Source organism: Anopheles coustani, chromosome 2 (assembly GCF_943734705.1).
Source record: "Anopheles coustani chromosome 2, idAnoCousDA_361_x.2, whole genome shotgun sequence".
In the NCBI taxonomy this organism is placed as follows: domain Eukaryota; kingdom Metazoa; phylum Arthropoda; class Insecta; order Diptera; family Culicidae; genus Anopheles; species Anopheles coustani.
This window is the reverse complement of record NC_071289.1, coordinates 60,478,632-60,498,437: the sequence shown is the minus strand read 5'-3', so window position 1 is coordinate 60,498,437 and position 19,806 is coordinate 60,478,632. Positions and strand designations below refer to the sequence as shown.

The 19,806-nt window shown below is 42.0% G+C and overlaps 1 protein-coding gene across 1 annotated transcript in view; it reads right to left on the bottom strand.

Annotated features, from left to right (window-relative positions):
* LOC131265478 (BAI1-associated protein 3) overlaps positions 1-19,806 on the bottom strand; it is a 49,660-nt gene that overhangs the window by 12,498 nt on the left and 17,356 nt on the right. Inside the window, exons 3-4 of the mRNA XM_058267747.1 lie at positions 14,686-14,923; positions 9,126-9,294 (exon numbers count right to left, since the gene is read on the bottom strand). Coding sequence (XP_058123730.1) covers positions 9,126-9,294; positions 14,686-14,923 — 407 coding nt within the window. The remainder of the gene's footprint in view (positions 1-9,125; positions 9,295-14,685; positions 14,924-19,806) is intronic.

The window sequence follows — 19,806 nt, the reverse complement described above, 5'->3', positions numbered from 1 at the left end:
AGCATTGACACGCTTCCCACTGGCACTGCCTGTCCTAGGCTGGAGGATCTGAGGAAAACCGAGTTCAGAGCTGATACAAGCTAGGATTTTCATCTTCGCTTTTTTCCCACTGGATTCTTCAACGTCAACGCTGTTGGAATGCATGATTGAGTTGCGTTAAAAAGAGTGGATTTTTCGATCGCATTTACTTACAGTCGTTACTGTTCTCAAGGGTTTTCTTTGGTCTATAAATACGCGTTCGCTTTCTGTTAGTCGCATCGTCTACGTCTCCGTTTGCTGCACACCGCTATTGGTACCCTTCGTAAAAATCGTACATTTTGTCTTTATTTTATTTCTTAAGACTTGCGTAGCTTATAGTGATGAAACTTAACTTTGATCAGTGTCGGTAGACGGTATAGTGCATTACAAAATAAGGAGACGATCGGTGTGATTTTTACACATGATTACAATCTTATGACTTCTTGACATCCCTCGAGCTCCTTATGATTTATGACTTTAACATGATGAACATTAACTATGCGGTAAGTGATACACTAAACCGTAAAAAAGCGTATGGTGTGATCAATGGCCAACGAAGAACTTCATAATCGTTGGATGTCACATGATAAATGGTAAACGGGATTAATCCGACAAAGATGAAAATGATTTACGTTTACTAACAATAAAAAAGACAACTATCATGTACGAATTGTGTTACCTTATTCTGAATCTTATTCATGCATGTTAATTGAATATCCTATGTACAGTTTGTTGAAAACATTTCCCATATCCTAAACTAAATGTAAACTATGGCGCGAATTATGCTGAAAGTACCAATACGGCCAAAAGGGATTCAAATAACGTCATGTTACTCGTCGGAATCACTTTGGTATACAGGGGTTGATGTTTGACTGGTGACGCTCAACGCAAACGTGAAACGTTGCCTGCTTCAAATGTAGATTGAACATCTTAATGACATCACTTGGGCCCTTGTCTCATTAAGTCAGATTTGATCAAAGCAATTTAACTGGCGCAGGAATCGATAGGATTACGTGGCAGGTGTAACCCAAACATCTATAGGGTGATTTAGCTTGCGTTCCGGTCGAGTCAAGCTTACATGTTTCATGAACAGAAGCGTTATGCAACACTGTTTCCAAAGGAGTCGGGTGCTATGTCGATTATGTCTTACGGTATGGAAGGAATGAAAAGCGAGCAGTTAATTAGAGCTGGTTCTATAGAATCTAGGGTTTAAATTGCATCTACGCGTTAAAATCAAGGATTATCAACTTTATTCAGGGTCATTTTAGCTATTTTCTTTTATTCTCTACTTAATTTATCTAGTTATACTTTGAATAGCCAGGCTTAAATACGAATTTGGGAAATAATTTTACAAAAGATTGGGCGTCTCCATTTATCTTTTAAACTTGCTTAGTTTTCTTGTTGAAAATTGTGATTGGTTAGCAGTTAAATATAACTAGTTCTATAATATCTTTAGATTCATTTGCATCTATGCGTTGAAACCATGAGTCAGCATCATGTAAGCTATTCTCTTTTATTTTCTACTTTATTGACTTATTTATACTTTGAATAGCTAGGCTTGAATATGAATTTGGTAAAAACAAATAACAAAAGACTGGGCGCCTCCATTTATCGGTGAAATTTAACTAGTTTTCTGGTTAAAAATTGTGATTGGTTTGAACTTTGCGCTTCTCCTGTACGAGAGGACTGACTATCCACGTACAACAGGGAAACAAGTCTCGTAAGCCCTTAACGGGCAGGCATGACCAACAAGGTCGTTACGCCAAGAAGAAGAAGACGAAGCTAGGCTTGAATATGAATTTGGTAAAAACAAATAACAAAAGACTGGGCGCCTCCATTTATCAGTGAAATTTAACTAGTTTTCTGGTTAAAAATTGTGATTGGTTTGAACTTTGCGCTTCGGAGACTGTTGAAATTATGTATTTGGCTCCTATTTTATAAATTCTCTGAGAGTTGGTAAAAAATTAGGATTTTAATAATTACTTAATGTGTTTATAAAACTTTTTCGGTTTTCAATGCGTGTATTCTTAATTTATACCTCCATCGACTTGAGGACCCCACGCCACCAAGAATCGTGGCCAGCATTGCCAAACAAGGCCAAGGCATTGGAACCTACAGGCGAAGAACGAGCAACAGCGGTACTAGTCTCTTCGTCGAGCGAAGAGACTAGTACCGCTGTTGCTCGTTCTTCGCCTGTAGGTTCCAATGCCTTGGCCTTGTTTGGCAATGCTGGCCACGATTCTTCTTCCAAGGAGAGCCATGTTGGCCCCGACCACCATTGCTTGGTGTCGATAAGAGCCTCCGGATCCACACCTCTAGACACCAGATCCGCCGGGTTCTCGACTCCCGGTACGTGCCTCCATTGAGCTCCTTCCGCGTTCCGCTGGATCTTTGATGTGCGATTCGCTACGAATGTCTTCCAATCTCCGTGAGGAGAATTCACCCAATGCCATACGGTCATGGAATCCGTCCATAAAAAGGCAGGTGCTCCTTCCGGCAGAACCTTCTTCACTAACCGATATAAGTTGCTGCCCAAGAGCGCTGCACATAACTCCAATCTAGCGATCGTTATCTTTTGCTTCAACGATACCAACTTCGATTTCGATATAAAGAAGTTCACTGTCGCCTGTTCGCCAACCTTCTGACAACGGATGTAACAACAAGCTCCATACCCCTTTTCCGATGCGTCGCAGAATATATGCACTTGTTTTTCCATACTGCTATCCGTTACCACTGGTCTTGGAACTTCTATCTTTGATAGTGCCGTAAGTTGGGGAAAGAACGCCATCCATTCTGCAAACAAGCCTTCTGGTAACACATCGTCCCAGTCCCAGCGTTTTCCCTTGGCATCCTTCAAAGTTACTATACGTTGCAAAAGCAGCTTTGCCTTCATCTTAACAGGATCGAGGAATCCTAATGGATCATATACTTTCGCGAGGCATCCCGATACCTGCCGTTTCGTGCGTAGGGTTTCGATCTGTGGCGGTAGCCTAACTTGAACACTCAAGACGTCCGACGATGTGTTCCACGACAAGCCCAATGTGGACACCGTACCTGTAGGCTCCGTCCCAAACTCATAATTTCCTGCCTTCGCGATGTGCTCTGGTGTGATTGCTGCAAGTGCTTCTGGCTCATTGGAAGCCCACTTGCGGAGGCCAAACCCTCCCATGCTGAGCAACTCACTGAGCTCCTTTACCATGTTTCCCGCTTCCTCTATGGTCGCTGCGCCGGACAAGATGTCGTCAACATAGAAATCATTCGCGCAGCGTGACGCCATGGGAAACTGATGCCCTTCATCTTCGAAAATCTTAAATAATGTCCTGATTGCTAGGAAGGGTGCACACGCGGTCCCATACGTTACCGTATTCAGAACGTAGACCCCAACTGGATCATTGGCGGTTTCTCTCCATAATATTCGTTGTAGATTTTTATCTTCTTCCGCCACCAAGACCTGCCGATACATTTTTTCTACATCAGCCACAAAGGCCACAGGCCTCATCCTGAATCTGAGAAGAATGACTTCTATGTCGTCTTGTAATCGCGGTCCAGTCAACAAAATGTCGTTTAAGCTTAGCCCGGTACCACAACGGCATGATGCATCGAACACCACTCGACACTTTTTCGTCAATCCATCAGTCTTCCAAACTGCATGGTGCGGTAGGTAAAACCGTGGCGTGCCCTCTGCCATCTTATCTTCTACATAAGTTGACACCTTTGTCATATGCCCTAGTCTGATGTATTCGGACATAAATTCCTTGTACGTGGCACCCAGGTTCGGCTCCTTGATCATACGCCTTTCAATGGCCGTTAATCTTTTCAATGCTGGTTGAAGTGAGTCTCCCAGCCTTTCTTCGAAGTTGGCTACCTTGGGCAAGTTAACGACATACCTTCCCGACTCGGTGCGCCTCGTTGTGTTTAGATAAAGGTTTTCACATTCCTCATCTTGCTCGGACCGTACACGTTCTTCCGGTATCGCTTCCAGGCTAGCCAGCTTCTCAAATATTGCCCCAAGATCGTTGTCAGCCAAACAGGAACAGACGATCTCAGCTGCATCTTCAGAGACTCGTTCTTCCCTGCCGCATACAATCCAATCAAGGCTGGACTCCAGGAGCTTTGGCAAGTGAGGTGCTAACTTTAATTGACCTTGTTGGAGCAACTCGCCAAATAACTCTGCACCAATCAGAAGGTCTATCCGCTCACTCCGGAAGAATGCTGGATCTGCCAATATCAGTGCTTGGGGAATGTTCCAGGACTCCGTGTTCCGAGTTTGCGCTGGAAAGTTGGCTGTTATGTTTCGCAGCACCAACCAATTCACTCGAGACACAAAGGTTGACGCTCGTGATTTCATGGTAGCTACCACCATCGTCTCTGCCTTTAGCGAAACTGCTCCGATGCCGGACAAAGGTTTATTTAGTCGCCTTTTCTTCAGCTTCAACTGCTGTACCAACCGTTCGCTCATGAAGTTGGATTGCGACCCCTGGTCCAGTAACGCTCTAGCTGGAAATTCTCTACCTTCATCATTGCAAATCAACACCTGAGCCGTTGACAACCGAATCATTTTCTCTTGTGAAGGCTGCGAATCAACTGGATCTGGTATGTACGTGGTGGCGCTTATGCTGCTCTCTGTTCTCGGGGTAATCGGATTGGTTTTCAATTGGAGATCAATTTTGGGAAGCCTCACTTGCGAATTTGTAAAACTTGCATTCGCCATTGTACTATTTGCAGCCGGCCTATGGCCGTCCGCCCCATCTTGCTTCTCCAACAGAAAGCCCTTCACCCGATGGAACTTCCCATAGAAGGCTTGTTTTTCCGTCAAAAGTTCCACCGTATCACATTCTTCATGTTCCGTAAGCAACCTTTCTCTCGCACTTTCGAAGTTAATCTTAGCCTCTTCTAACGAAATGAGGAGGCTGCTTATCTGGCATTGCTGGTTTTCGGTATAATTTTCGATGAACTCATAAAAAAAATCAACTCCCGCTAACTTGTCGTTGTATACGCGTTTCAACTGACGCACCATTTTGTCCGTAACCGGCATTTTCCTTATTGTTTCTGTCCCGAGAAATGCTAACCTTTATACGCAAACCGCTAACTTTTTGTGCCACACTGTAGCGTCGACTCAAATTCGCGCGCGCTTTGCTGGATTTGGTTGCCGCTTGACACGGTCGTTCACGTACAGGTCCAAAGTTCACAATTTCACCACGGCAACCACCACGAACTAGTGAATCTAACTACCATCAACTGAACTCAAACTTTTTCCGCGAATCAACTCTCTAACGCGGTTTACTCCGGATGAATGTTACAAGAATCCAAATTCTATCCGGTTCGAAGGACCAATGTTCCGATAGCTCAAGTCGATGGTTCAGCTTAGACTAAAATACATTTATTGATGTAAACTTACAAGTTATCTTAATGCTAGATCTTATCTCACAAACACTTATCGCTTATGTATTACTAACACATCTACTACTGGTAACATAATTATCTAATGCACAGGACTGTCCTACTGGCGCATCCTTTGCCTACTTTACGGCGCGAACATCCCGAATCAACTCTCCAACGCGGTTTACTCCGGATGAATGTTACAAGAATCCAAATTCGTATCCGGTTCGAAGGACCAATGTTCCGATAGCTCAAGTCGATGGTTCAGCTTAGACTAAAATACATTTATTGATGTAATCTTACAAGTTATCTTAACGCTAGATCATATCTCACAAACACTTATTACTTATCTATCACTAACATATCTACTACTGGTAACATAATTATCTTATGCAAAGGACTGTGCTACTGGGGCATCCTTTGCCTACTTTACGGCGCTAACATGTAGGTACAAGCTAAACTTCTTCCCTAATTGTTTTCTGAGGTAGCTTGCATTGTACCATTAACCAATAATATGCGATTAATATACGCTATCGTTTTATACAAAATTAAATGTCAGTCTCATTTTATTGCATGAATGCATTATGCAAACCGTTTGAAATCTGAAAGCCAACGATCTTGGTGAACCATAGAGCTCCATAACCATTCGGCCAGGATAAATATTGAATCGATTTAAAGTAGCTAACAAAAACCAAGTGGAAACTATACTAAATTTAAACATTACGTCACGTGCTGGCTACTCCTATAAAAGTATGTTGTGTTTCTACTTTCTATAGAAGCCGTTTTCTACAAATGGTAATAAAAAAATCGATAATTTCAATTTTCTCACTTCTCAAGCCAACTCCCTGCATACTCCCTAGTGTTTTCCTCCCTACTTTAATTTTCTGATCGGGCCTATTTTACCGCGCTTAACGATGCGGTTGGCTAAGTTTTTCCTCCTTCCATAGAAAATTCGTGGGTAAACACATTGTCAGCGAGCTTCTCTAATCTTTTTAAACTGTGCCGCTTCTACGTGGAAAACTTGTGGAAAAATAGTCCTACATGACAAAACCGTTGGTAGACGTATAATAACGGTACATAATGAATGAGGTCGATTATTGACTGTCTTTATCTCCCAGCTACCACATTAGTAACTTCCTGTTACGTTATCGGGATGTGGAATTGAATGAAATTCGCATGGACATTACTCTTTCCTTTGAGTGCGATAAGAGTTTGTGCATGGTTTTTTACCGCAGGTTAAATGGCTGAATATCATAGATTCAACTAATATTGTTGCAAATCGTTTTAGAAAAGTAAATTTTGGTCGCTTGTGGATGCGCCACAAATTTAGTAACTTTATTCACTCGATCGATTTACAACTTTTAATGCACCCTGCCTCTACAATTGCCTGCCTCCAACCTTGGGTCGGCGTAATCGGTCTAATCGGTTTAGTTGGCGCCGGCTTGTTGTCAAATGTCAACCCTACCTTGTTTCCATTCGTGACAAATATTATGGAGAGGGTTCTCAAAGAATAAAAACGATCTTAAAGCGATACGAAAAATCGAATCTTAGTTTTGTTTTAATATACATGTGATGGTATTTGCCAACAACCGCTTGTTTCGAAGATGCTGGAGTTTCAAAAATAATCGTATTCGGTGTATTCTCACTTAATCTTTGGCTCAGAAGCTTCCAGCATGAGCTCGAAATATAAAAAAAAACTCCCACGTAACTCGAATCGACTCTGAAAGGAAAGAAATTTATTAGCATGTTCCGGAGAAACGATGTAACCAAATTTAGCTCAAGAACCAGTGTTTCACTTTCTTTTTCTACACGCTTTAAAAAACTGTGCTTCACTTTCGTTTTGTGTTTCATTCATGAAATGCTTTTCTTTTCAATCATACAAAAGTACAAAGCGGTAACGGAAACGAAAGCAAATATGCAAGATATACCGTAAGCCTAGCTGTTTTCACTACATCCGCGGACCGCGGAAGCTTCCACATGGGCTGCTGTAGAAGTTTCGCGCCACTACGACGCGCGACGTTCCCAAGCAAGAACGCATGAAACACAGCGTTAAAAGAATTACCCAATTACAGGCTAATCATTCTGGATGGCGGGAGGGGTAGGGTCAGGGTCGGGTGTTATGTACAATTTTTTGGGCCCTTTTTGTCCTTGTTCTTTCTTCATTCGTTTCATGCCATTGCCAACCGACGGTCGCAGGCAATCGGTCCCCAATTTATGGCACATTCCACGGGGCCCGTGAACACAGGAATGGTGGTCTCTGCCAAGCTAACCGAAAATCGTGGAGGCAGCCGACGGTGGGTGGAAAGCGGTGAGGCGTTAATGGTGCTTCGGAAAGCCACGGAAGCGCTAGGTATTTATGGTAGGTCCACGCCCTGCACGGTAGGGAATCTGGTTATCTTCACGGGGTGTGCGAATGTACGCGCTTTCGTAAATCTCTGATTACGGCTCATCGCCCGCGCCGGTGTTCGTCCCACCCCGAAAAGTATTGCGGGAAAGCGAGTCTGGGTTTTTGGGCAGGAGGACTTTTGTGTGCCTACCGGGAGCATCGGCCTCCACAATCTCCTAATGGTCACTAAAAATAGACTTCAAAATCAACTTAGTCGGCCGACGATCGTAAAAGCGGTTGGCGCTTGGGTACTGCGTTTTGGAGGTAGAATTTTCCGTGCTACGGTGAGCTGGCCACTTTTCCATCCTCACCACCGTTGCTGGCAGCTTGGTGTGTGATGGACAAACATTTCTACCCGGCCGGAAGCAGTGAAATTAAACGGTGCTGCTGGAGAACAACTGCGATTCTATAAGTGACGATTAAAGCAGAAACAGGCCAACCAAAAGCTGCAGCTCAATTTGCCGAAGAGACTAACTATTGACTTTCAGACATTTTTCGTTGACTGTTGAAGCTACTTCAAGTAATTGATTCAAAATTACTCCTTTTTCGCCTAGCTTTTGCACTGACTAAGCATAATTCAAACTGAACGGATAAATTCGCAAGCAAACAAAAGGAACTAGTATGAGTTTTCTTCAAGTCTAGATTTCGCATTACTTGATAACTTTTCCACTTGAACTTTCAAGCTGGTGATTTGAGCTAAATTAATTGCTCAACAACAAAGAACGTCCTTACAGCAACGAGAGTTTATAAATAAACTTATTGCAATCGATACGTTATATTACAATTTAAGAACAAAGTATACAACAGTATTAACCAAGTCAAAGATTATCTCTCCATGTTGCTCGTTGTATTGGGATTTGGCAATAACCCAACCATTGCATTCGTTATGAAAGGTATTCACTTTTATTTTGCATTTATTGTATTAATGCTAAATCGAAAAAAAAAATTTGCATTAACTAACGTTGTGACGTTACTGGATGATTTCTTATGCGTTTTGCTTACTCGTATAAGAGGTCAAAATATTGGTGGAGAGTGGAACCCCAACTGTCCTCTTCTACAAATCCCGATAGAAGGGATAGGTGAGTTAAATGGGAAAATTTGACGTTTATTTTAGCGTTCGAAATGTCATTTGTCATTCCTAATGTTATCGGTTTATATTTAAAGTGATTTAAAACGATGTGCCTAAAAGTTGAACACATTGGTCTTCTACTAAGATTGTTCGAAAATATTTCTTTTCTTTTAGAGATGTAAATTGAATCATTCAATCCCGATGATCAATTCTTTACAATTGCTCGTTATTTTAACATGTAAAACAACAACAAAACAAACATCTTTCACTTACCATTGGCATCCTTTGCCTCGAGACCTTCCGCTTCCTGCACGATAACGGTGAGCACGATAATTTTGGGTTTTTCCTCGTTGGCCGCATGCAGCAGCCGGTAGTGTCGGTCGGCGGACACGTTGAACACTCGCTGCGCCTGGAGATACATCTCCTCCTTGTAGTGCGCAAACTGGCAGTTTCGTCATCGTGTGACGGATGCGAAAGTGTGAAGAAGAAAAACGGGAATTAGTGTTATCTTTAGCTTTTTATTTTAACATTTTTCATAATGCTTAAACAAATAACAGAAGCTGATCTATTATACTTTCGTCGAGTTTGTAGTATAAGCCGTTCGTTAAATATATAAAAAGGTTTGTTTTAATAATCAAATCAAATGTCTATCTAGACTTTTAACTTAATGTTTTAACTTTTCCAAAGCAATCTAATGATTTTTTTTTTTCTATGGCCGCGATGTCTATTGATGGTCTGCTGCATACTGTACATAATTTCGGAGTGAGGCAATATCATAAAAATTAAACGATATGAAAATTTGAAAAATGTGTACGCTAAAGGGAGAATGTGTAACAAAGAAAATGAAAGGTGAAAGAATTTTTCGATCACATCAAAATTTCATCATGCACTCATGCAAATATCAATCGGCATCGCATGCCGCACCATCGGCATTGTTGATTTCCAAACGAGCTTTTCCAATTTCCCTCTTTTTTCCACCCAATTCCTACACGGAAAACGTGAAGCGGCACCGGCATCGATCCAGTAACGATGGCATCGTCCTTATTGCCAGGCGAAGGAGGAAATCAAACCACCGATGACATCGTTGCCAATCCGGGCCAAAGACATCCAAATACCCGTCGGGTGGGTACGGGCTTGGCTTCATTCGCTCGAGCTTTTGGCCGGGCGCATATGGTGAACGGTCGAGTTTAGGTGTCTCCCGGCCGGAGCTGAGTCTGTGAAATAATCTGAAAACGGTGCAACCCACGCTATGGCATCGAAAAAGCGTTGGCTGGTTGCCGAGCAGACGGGTTTTTATGGGCCGGGAGGTCCGATCGGGTGGCCAGGTGCAAACAGAGAGTAACAAAGAATTGATGGTTTTACGCTTCTTCAAATTTAATATCCCAGGTTCCCAGCCGAACGCTTCAAACGTTCTCGTCTCGGTTGGATTGCTTTGCGGTTGAATATTGGATTTAAGAAAACGTGGCAGCCACTGCTTGGCGTTGTGTGTATGTTCCCTTTTTCCTTCCACTGTAACTCGAAGAACGTAATGTTGGCGCTGGCTTTTGCGAGTACACATTAAAGATTTAATGGTGCTGGCCGATGTTGGCAACATTTAGCACGTTTGGCTTGGGAAACGAGCAAACGAAACGAAAACCAAAGAGTAGTTTCGATGAAATTTATAGTTTATTGAAAATTTTATGTGGAAGTTGCAATCAGTCACACTCGAGCGAATAAAATGTAAGCAATCGAATGGTCAACGAAGCAGATGACATTTTTTACAGGACACTCAATTTGATCTGTTCATGTTGTTTTTCAATCATTTCCGTCTTTTCTTATAGGCAAAAAACATTCAAAACTCTTTATGGGAAATCATGTGTCAAAGTTCGGCATGGTAAAAAATTCTCACCAGTCAAAGTACTGCCCTTTTGCTTGACAATTCTATTTAAAAAGCGGTCCCACGCGTTTGACACATGGAGTGTCTTACGCAAAATTCATTCGAGCAGCACTTTCCCCACGCCGTGTGCGTCCTGTTTTTGTCAATCGACGGAGCGGTTCAGCAAAAACAAAACCACATTTTGGTCAGATTGGACAGAAGTGTCCCACTGCTTTTTTGCGTCATCCGTGCAGTTGACGAACATGTTCGAAGCCGGCTGCCATGTTTCGGATTCACCCTAGAAAGCTGGCGAGCGAGGCAACTTCTCCCACCAGCATCTACTGGTGACGTAAATCGGAAAATCCCACGCGACTTAAATACCAGTTAGGCGGTTGAATGAACAGTTTTTCCCACCCCGAATTTTCCTTCCCACCTCAGCTCGACGCCAGTTTGACGTGAAAGGTTTGTCGAAGGCTCAAATAGCGCGTTGGATATGTTACGGGTGCTTTTTTCCGTCCTCTTGCTCTTCATGCTGGAAGTGTAAACCGCACACTATAAGAAGACGGGCGGAAGAAGCATGTAAGCCCCCTGAAGCAACACCACAGCGTACCCACCCACGGTCACGGGTACGGGCATCCACTTAAGGAAATGGTGCAGAAGACGCTGTAGGGTTAGCATTGTTTGTTCGGTTGGTTGAGGCTCCAAGCGATCGCGTCGGCCCATCCTTTTTGTTGGTCCACTCCGAAGCAACAGATATGCGGGACGCATTTTATGGTGTGGGTGTATGCGTATGTGTGTGTGTGTGTGTAGGGAAAAGAAAATCGTGCGTTGAGAGTTTTTTAAACATTGAGCGTGCGATCAAATTTCAGATTGAATCCATGGATTCGGATGAAACCAGCGAAATGGACACCTTTTTGTAGCCGAAGAGGTCGGTCGGAAATATTTTTAGCATAATCGGGCACGCTAGTACCGATCGAACGGCGCATCGTATCAAACCCGACCTTTTTCTTGCCGTCGTGAGTGTCGGAAAGAGTCTAACGAAGATAATCCTTGGACACTATAGGTCGAATGCCGCCCGGTCTTATGTGGGACTGGGAATATCTAACGGGAGAGTTAAAAAATCCGCTAAAGAAACATATAATTTTGGGGTGGAAAAAAGGCTATCGCTAACGGTAATCAGCCGCATTCGGCATTCGACAACGTTTGATATCGCCCAACTGAGACAGGACAAATGCTAACCCAGGTCCCATGCAGGATTAAATAAGACTTATTGGATGAAGAGCCGAACCTTGCCTAACCGTCTGCCGGGCATTGGCCAAGCGGATTTTCTTCGTCACTTGTGAAGCTCTGCTATCTGATTATCAATAGAATGCACAGAATGGGTCATTTGTGAATCCGGAGGGTTTTCGCATTACTGTTCTAGGATAAATATGTTGATCAGCTTTTCAAAGAAATAAAAAGGAACCGCTTTCAAATATTCGTTAGCATCACGGAGACCATCATGCTTTTATGGGAGCGAACGGCTTCAATAATAAATGTATACTTTTTGCTAAAATTTTCCTTTCCGCTTTTTAGAAAGATTTCGAAAATGGACACTGACAACTATTTTCGGTGCGAATGAAATGTTAATGGAAGACGTTACATCGAAAAGTAGCGAACATTGAATCAACCGCCTGCTACGTTGGCACGATGAAATGGCTTGTAAAACTGAACTTTAGAATGAAATTTTCAGTCTGCAGCCAAGGTTTTGTCCGTGCAGCGGCTGTCATTGTTGCAACACAATCGGCGCTGACGCTCTGATGGAAGCCTTCCCATTTCGGCCAAATGAGATTGGTTGCTCATGAAATGATGTATTTTTACCAACTCGCAGCAGCGAACTGTCGAGAGACACGTGTCGCTATGCTGGCACAATATCACCGTTCTTGTTTCCTTTCGACAAGCCAACTGCACCGTCAACGTCAGATGGCGAGGAAATAATGGGTTGGTTTCTTTTGCTCTCATTTTGACCAGCTTTTTCCATCGATCCTTCGCGATGTTGCGCCAAGTCGGATAGCAAGTTCAAAAATTGGATTTTCGCTGCTCAATTGGAAGCTCATTTTATGGTTGTCGTTGGTCCATTGGTCTTTTTTTTGCCAAATCAGGCCTGGTGGTGTTTCATGCACAAAATTAGTTTTTATTCAACCTTCTACTAATTAATTATAGCTGTTCTGTTAGTTAACTTTTCTATAGGAGCATTTGAGACGAAATTATCTAAAAACGAGTTTTGGTCAAACTTCAATGAAATTTTACACATGCTTTGTTTGAGTTAAGCAAAACAAATACTGCTCCAAAAAAAGAGAAAACTTCGTAAAAAATCCAAAATAAAACCATAAGTATGCTAACATATGACTGTGTGTAACTTGCAATGTGTCAGATAGATGCGAAGCAAAACCCACTACTGAAACGCACTATTATCTAGCTATTTTAACGGAAGCTTTTTTATACGACGATGGAAAACATTCGCATCGCCTAGCGGAGTTACATAATTTAATGGCAATATTTACTTTCAGTCTCTTTAAATCGTTTCGATCGGGTTAAGTTACATTATTCGTGCAGATATAACATTCATCATTGGAGATCGAAAGGTTAGTGTTCCGAATTGGTTAGGTCGAATTTTTGGCCGTGAATGCACCACGCCAGGTGCGCAGTTTTCCACACCACGGGTAGTTTATTTTTTCAAACGAAAGTCGTAGTGTAGTGGTGCGAGGGCAGAACATTGCGTGCAGAAAGAGACCACATTGGATAGAGAGTTAGAAGAGATAGAAGAGAAAGTTGAGAGAAGAGAAATAGTAAGTTATGTTAGAAGTGGGTGGATGGAAAAAATAATTTTAAAAAGAAAAGCTAGAGGAAAAAGGGTTTTTTGATTATCAAAATAAACACAGAAGAAGTAGACAATAAATCATAGAAAAATACAGGCTACTTCAAATAAGTAAACACTGTAATACGACATTAACAGAAGATTGATTCCATGTTTCATAAGGATAATGAAGTTGATTCCCGTACGGAAATAAAAATTGCATATTTCAAATTAGACAATGAAATTAGAAATTATAGTAATAAATAGTATAGTATAAAAGACAAGAGTTTTTATATCATTAACCATATGATTATGCTAACCCACCAATTATTTTTAGTGAAATAAAAATGGGTGCTCCAACAACTGGGAAAAATGCGTGAAATGCATTAAAACACCTAGTTAAAAGTAATTTTTTTGCGGGAAAATTGTAGTAACACATTCGAAACACCCGTATTGTGACCTCTTTGCTGTTGACATTGTCGGTCATAAGGGAACGGGCGGAACCTAGGGATTTTTTACGATTGTAAAGCTGCTTTTTGCAGCACAACACTTGGGAGGCAACTTTAATGCATGCAAGATAGAATTTTGTCAGATAAGATAAAGTGACAGGAATGAATATTCAAAGAGTACGGGTTTTTTTTTGGTCGTGACAGATCGTAGGATGGGGTTACTGTGAAGGGAGGCCGCATACTGATATAACCATGGGCATGGTGAAAATATCTTGGACAAGATGAACGGTACAACCGTACAAAGGGAATGGAACACGCTGGTAAGAGTAACGAAAAATTCGTTGAACTACATGAAAACCACGTGGGGTAGGAGAAGTCAGGTTAAAAAAAGGAGGGAGTTTTGTTGGAAGGGAAATGGGAACGTGTTTTACATTTTGCAAGAGCGCTGCCGTGAGCTAAAATGAAGCAAGAGTACACGAATTGCTTGAGTGAGAAGGGACCGGGTATTCCAGAAAGATATGGTTGGGATTAACAATGTTGAAACCACGAAGAAAAATGGAAACGAAAAAAAATAAACAACAACAAAGTGCGTTTATTAAGAAAAATTAAAAATGTAACAACTTCTGGCTTTTGCTCGGGGCCATCCGGGGCGAGGGTTGGGTTCCTTTTAGGGAAAACATTCAGAAGACGTACCTGCCCACCAGGGGCCGGAGCCCCGACGGTGTTGGCGATCGCGTACAGCACATCCAAGTAGAGGTGTTCCTTCTGCTCGGACCGCTCGATGTCATCCTCCAGCAGCCGGTCGGTGTCGTTCTCCGGCAGTATTTCCGCCCTCGTTTCTACGGCCCGAACCGCCGACATTCGGCGGTTCTCGTTTTTCCACGACAGGGCAGTGAAGCTTTCAAAGTAGGAACCATCATTCTCCTGCACGCTGTTAAGGGCGGATAAATGGAAGAGAATACGAGGGAAATCGTGTTAGAAACAGTTGTACCTGATGTCGGCGTTGGATGAGCAATTTATCGATTGGTTCGCTGATCGAACGTACATAAACGGCAAGGACAAAATTCGGTTGGCCATTGTACACGCACACATAAACTTAATAAAAAATAAATCAAGCCATCAGGCGATAACATCAAATTTGGTGCATAAATTCGGCATGGGTTGAGTTTTGGTTGGAATTTTATCGATAACCTTACTGGTATGTTAGAAAATAGTCGATGGAATTTTTTATGCTTTTTTATGTGTGTGTTTTTCATGCATGTTGTGTTTGGTTCGTAGGGAATTTCAAAACATAAACGTTATGTACCACAGTGCCTGCCTGCGGAAAGAGTTCGTTCTTTAAATATGAGTATAAAAAGTTGTTTGTAATTACGAGAGTGTAATGAGTATAAATTTATCAATTTTATTTGTTCAAACATATTTGATTTAGTTTCCATCATATGTGATTTAGACTTATAAAATCAGCAATTTCTTAGAAATTTCATTGAAGTTCCGTGCTGCTATGTCGCTCAATGTCACGTAATATAATGCATGTTATTTGGAAAACAAGAAATAACAAACATTTTATTTTGATAGTCCTTTATCTTCTGTAAGCTAGTCGAGGTCAGACATGATTTGTAATCGGGAAATTTTTTGACTGCATTCATTATGAAAATGTAGCTAACAGAAGGCGTTTCTGTTTTTCGCATTTTTTATTGTCGGTCTTGCGTCTCTTACTGGTATTTTTAATAGACCCTTCATCATAAGCGTCAAGCCACAGCCAAGTATACAGATGGTAATGACGGCAAAGGTTTTTAGGTTCATAGCGAAAATAAGATTAAATCTAACCGAAAACTTTGTAATAAATTATCATGAACTCTTGGAAGAGGATGCAGCAAAGTTACGGTAGCCAGGTGGTTTAAAGTAACATTTTCTTGGGTCAGGATGGAAAAACATAGCAAAAGAGTTTTCCCTACAGCTCCAAGAGAAACTTTGGTTAGTAAATTCAAAACAATAAAACATAAGACAACGCAAATGGGCTTCGACGATTCAAGTGTCTTTTATCAGTTTGAAAGCTAAAGTTAAATAAAATAAATATACTTAATTGAAATTGCCACTAGCGACTGTCAACACATCTCAACGTGATCATCTTGGGTAGCAGTGAAAAGTCTAGACATCGCAATAAGATCTGTTGATTACACTCTACATTGCTTGCGTCTACGCTATCTAGCTCGTACCTGATCTTGATTAGAACCTTAGTCTCAGGCCACGTAGAAACAATGCTTGACTCGAGAGGTCATTGTGGACAGCGCAGGAAACAAGAAGGAACGCCCGTCCCCCGAGGATTAATCTGTGGCCTCGTTGTTGCCGGCAGAACAGGCATGATACGTTATTCTGGCCACGTTTTAGCCGTGGTCCATTTTCTGCGCTTTTTGCTATTCATGAGCACTTATTGCTACGCTGGTGGTTTCCATGGCCTGCTCGGGCCACTCTCGGCCGTTCCTGGGTGTCTTCTCTTAAACGAGCATTAAATAGAGATTTGCATAGAAAGTGAAACTCGACGTTCACGCTCGCGAAGAGCATGTACGGACTGTTATTTTGTCTCGGCTACAAAAGCCGTATCCTCCGATGGCAGTTATGGCTTTTCAGCAGATAACTATGGCCGCAAATGTTGGGTGGTGCTCTATTAGCTTGTTTCCATTGTTATCTTTCGAGTCTACAATTATACGGCACATTACTAAGACTTTCTCCGGAGCACATTGCAGAGTCGCTCATTAGTTTGAATGTTAAGGAATGACCTTCCCTTTGCTGTGTCGCGGAAGAGTAAACCATCTTAACGAAATACAGAATGTAAAATATTATGATACATCGCGTGTATGATTAAAAACTAAAGTTCATGTTGAACTCATAAAAAATCTGCTTGTGTTCATTGTTAACAAACCATCTGATGAAGGTTTGCATCGCAAGAAATGATCTTAAAATTGAATAACTTTTCCAATTGCACCAAAAATTAACTCCTGAAAACTAAAGGCATAGCGTCTGTGAGCCTCAAATGGTCATATATCCCATAATGACATAGAAAAGCCTTTATATTGCTTTACTTAAGAATTGCGGAACCTTAAGAAACTCTCTTTATTTTTTAGTGTAAGTCAATTCCCTATACAATACGTCTTATGTATATGAAATAAATTATTGGGCACAAAACAATTCGACGTTTACATACAATGAGGTTGTCATGAATTTTAGAAGAACATTTAATTTGTTTGTACTATGTACACCCATCATTAAAACATCGATAAAACAGATGTAGAGAAGTGGTAAGGAAAGATAGAACAGTTGATAGAAGAGTGTTGCATGATAAAAGTGGAAACAGATGGGGGAAATCGAATGACAACTCGTTGGATCCACACGACAAAACAATACTCTCCACCGATGAACAAATTAGACCAACAAATACATCAGCGTAACGTCGAACAACCAGCAAGGAACAACGGAAGTCTGAAGGTGTGCGTGTTCTTGGTGAATGGTGCTTGGAAACAGAAATATGAGTACAATGGACACAGTAAGTATAGTTTGACAGTTGATTATTAGTACATGTAGTATATAAACAGCAGCACAAGTAAAAGTACGAGTAAGTGGTAGCGGTTGCAAACGAAATAATTTGTAAGTGTTTTGGATTTTTTCGTTACCTATTGTTATTGGCACTCACGACACTATTGTACGGTGGTTTCATTTTGTCGAACCGATAGACTATTTCCGTCACTCCATGTTCGTTTGGGCCGTTCGAGGCGAAACATTCCTCGGCCACCGGTTGCACCATTATCATAGGGGCCCGCGACGGATATCTGGCGATACGCGGTTGGATCGTTTCGCGTGAGTTTCGTGATATTGATTGTGGTTGCGGTTAATGCGTTCCCCGTGTTCGATGAAGGGGTCGGGTGGACGTTGTGTGGTGGTGAACCGCGTAGTAAATTGTTGGCATAATTGTTCCACACGGTACGTGTGGTGTGTATGTTTGTTCGAGGAAGGGAAGCATTTTTGGGGGAAGGATGGTCGTTTGTTCATTTCAAATTAAAAATCACCAAGATGTAGTTTGATCGTGTTTGTCCGATCGGATACAAAAAAGAGGTGGGATAGCGCGAGAACAAGTTTATAGAATAAACATGCCAAAACATACGGTTAAGAGGAAAATTCAGCACAGGGAAGCGAATGGAAAAAAGAGATTCGAGATGAAAAAAGTTTGAGAGAAAAAAGTAGAAAAGATTGTAGATTAGTTTTACAGTGCCACATTGCGAGCACGTGATCAGATACGTTTAGTAAGTCTAAAATGGCGCATAAAGTGGACAACAGTCATATCAGAGAAACTGACTAGATCGTTGTTTTGTATTGATGGTTATGAGTATTACAGATACCATTTGATACTGTCGCTAGTTTTTATATTAGCCTCATGCTGTAAGCAGCAAACTAAGAAATATTAATTTTTGTTATGTGATGTAAAAAAAAATGTCTGAAGACTGATGAGAAAAAGGTGAAAGTTTTAGTAAAAATCAGTTGATTTTAGCACCAACATTAATTTCTCATTGCTATGATATTAATTACCAGGTGTTTATTAACACAATTTTTCCTGTCGACATCATCTCTTAGTGCTGAATGACTACATATTGTATGTCGTACAATTTCTTTGAATATAGTTTCCCCGTGCCCTCAAGTTCCTTTTGAATAAGCGAAAATAATTCCAAGCATGCATTAGGCAACATTAACGTTCCAATCTCAACAACGTGTCAACAACGATTGTTTCCGCCATGAGCAGCGAACCGTTGCGTCTGCGGAGGACGAGAATAAATTCGCCCAGAAAATGGAAGGAACTGGAAGGTGTGAAGGAAACATCGTTGCCAACATGTCGCCTGCAAGATAATGGATGACGCCGGAATTAATTGTCCGTCTGTTCAGATGATGGCTGCAAACGTCGATGCCGAGTGGAGTGTGTAGGCGAATGACGCACATGCCCCGGGGGTCGTAAAACAAGCCCAGCGTTGAGTCGTGCCAGCAAGTCACTCGTTAGGGCTTCGACGAAACGAAAAACGGCATTTGTTACGCGACTAAAATGGCGCCAGGGCCGCGGGGCGAAATGTTTCATCCGTGACTCGACGGCTGCTAATGATATTCTAGGATGAATACGCGGGCACACATCCTTTCGGCACAACCCGAGGAGCACCGAGGCGCCGAACAACAGGTGGCCACAAACATTCCGTCCACCGGCGCTCCGCTGCGGTGGCGTGCAACAGGTCCCACCGGAAGCGTTTTGGCTTGGTGCCAAAGCCAAACCGAGCAGCGAGCCATCGAAGCGAACTTAAAACCATCCGACAAACCGGACTGGATCGATGAAAGCGTGGTAGTGAGTGATGGGGGAGGGGGTGCGTTGAGGTACGGAAACGAGACTGTCCGACGGATAGCGGAGGGTGTGGAATGTTTGATGAATGGTTTTGCAGTAAATGTCATGTCCTGCCCCGCCATCGAAGTACACAACGCAACATATGTTGTGGTCCATTGGGTTCGATTTACTGTTTGCACATTAGTGAACCTTTTTTTTATGTGCCTCAGAGTAAACCGATAATCCTTTCGAAACGACATTGGATGTGGCACAAGGCATGCAACGGGTACGGCGACGGAGGAGAGCATACTTGAGTTTCGCTTGCTGCACAGTTCTTTTAATGCAGCAACAGTAGCTAACATAACAGCATCGATTGCAATAATGAAAATGCCCTTTTCATAATACCGGAAACTAACATAATAATCTGCCCTTAAGTGAAAAACATTAATTCTATTACTTTACTC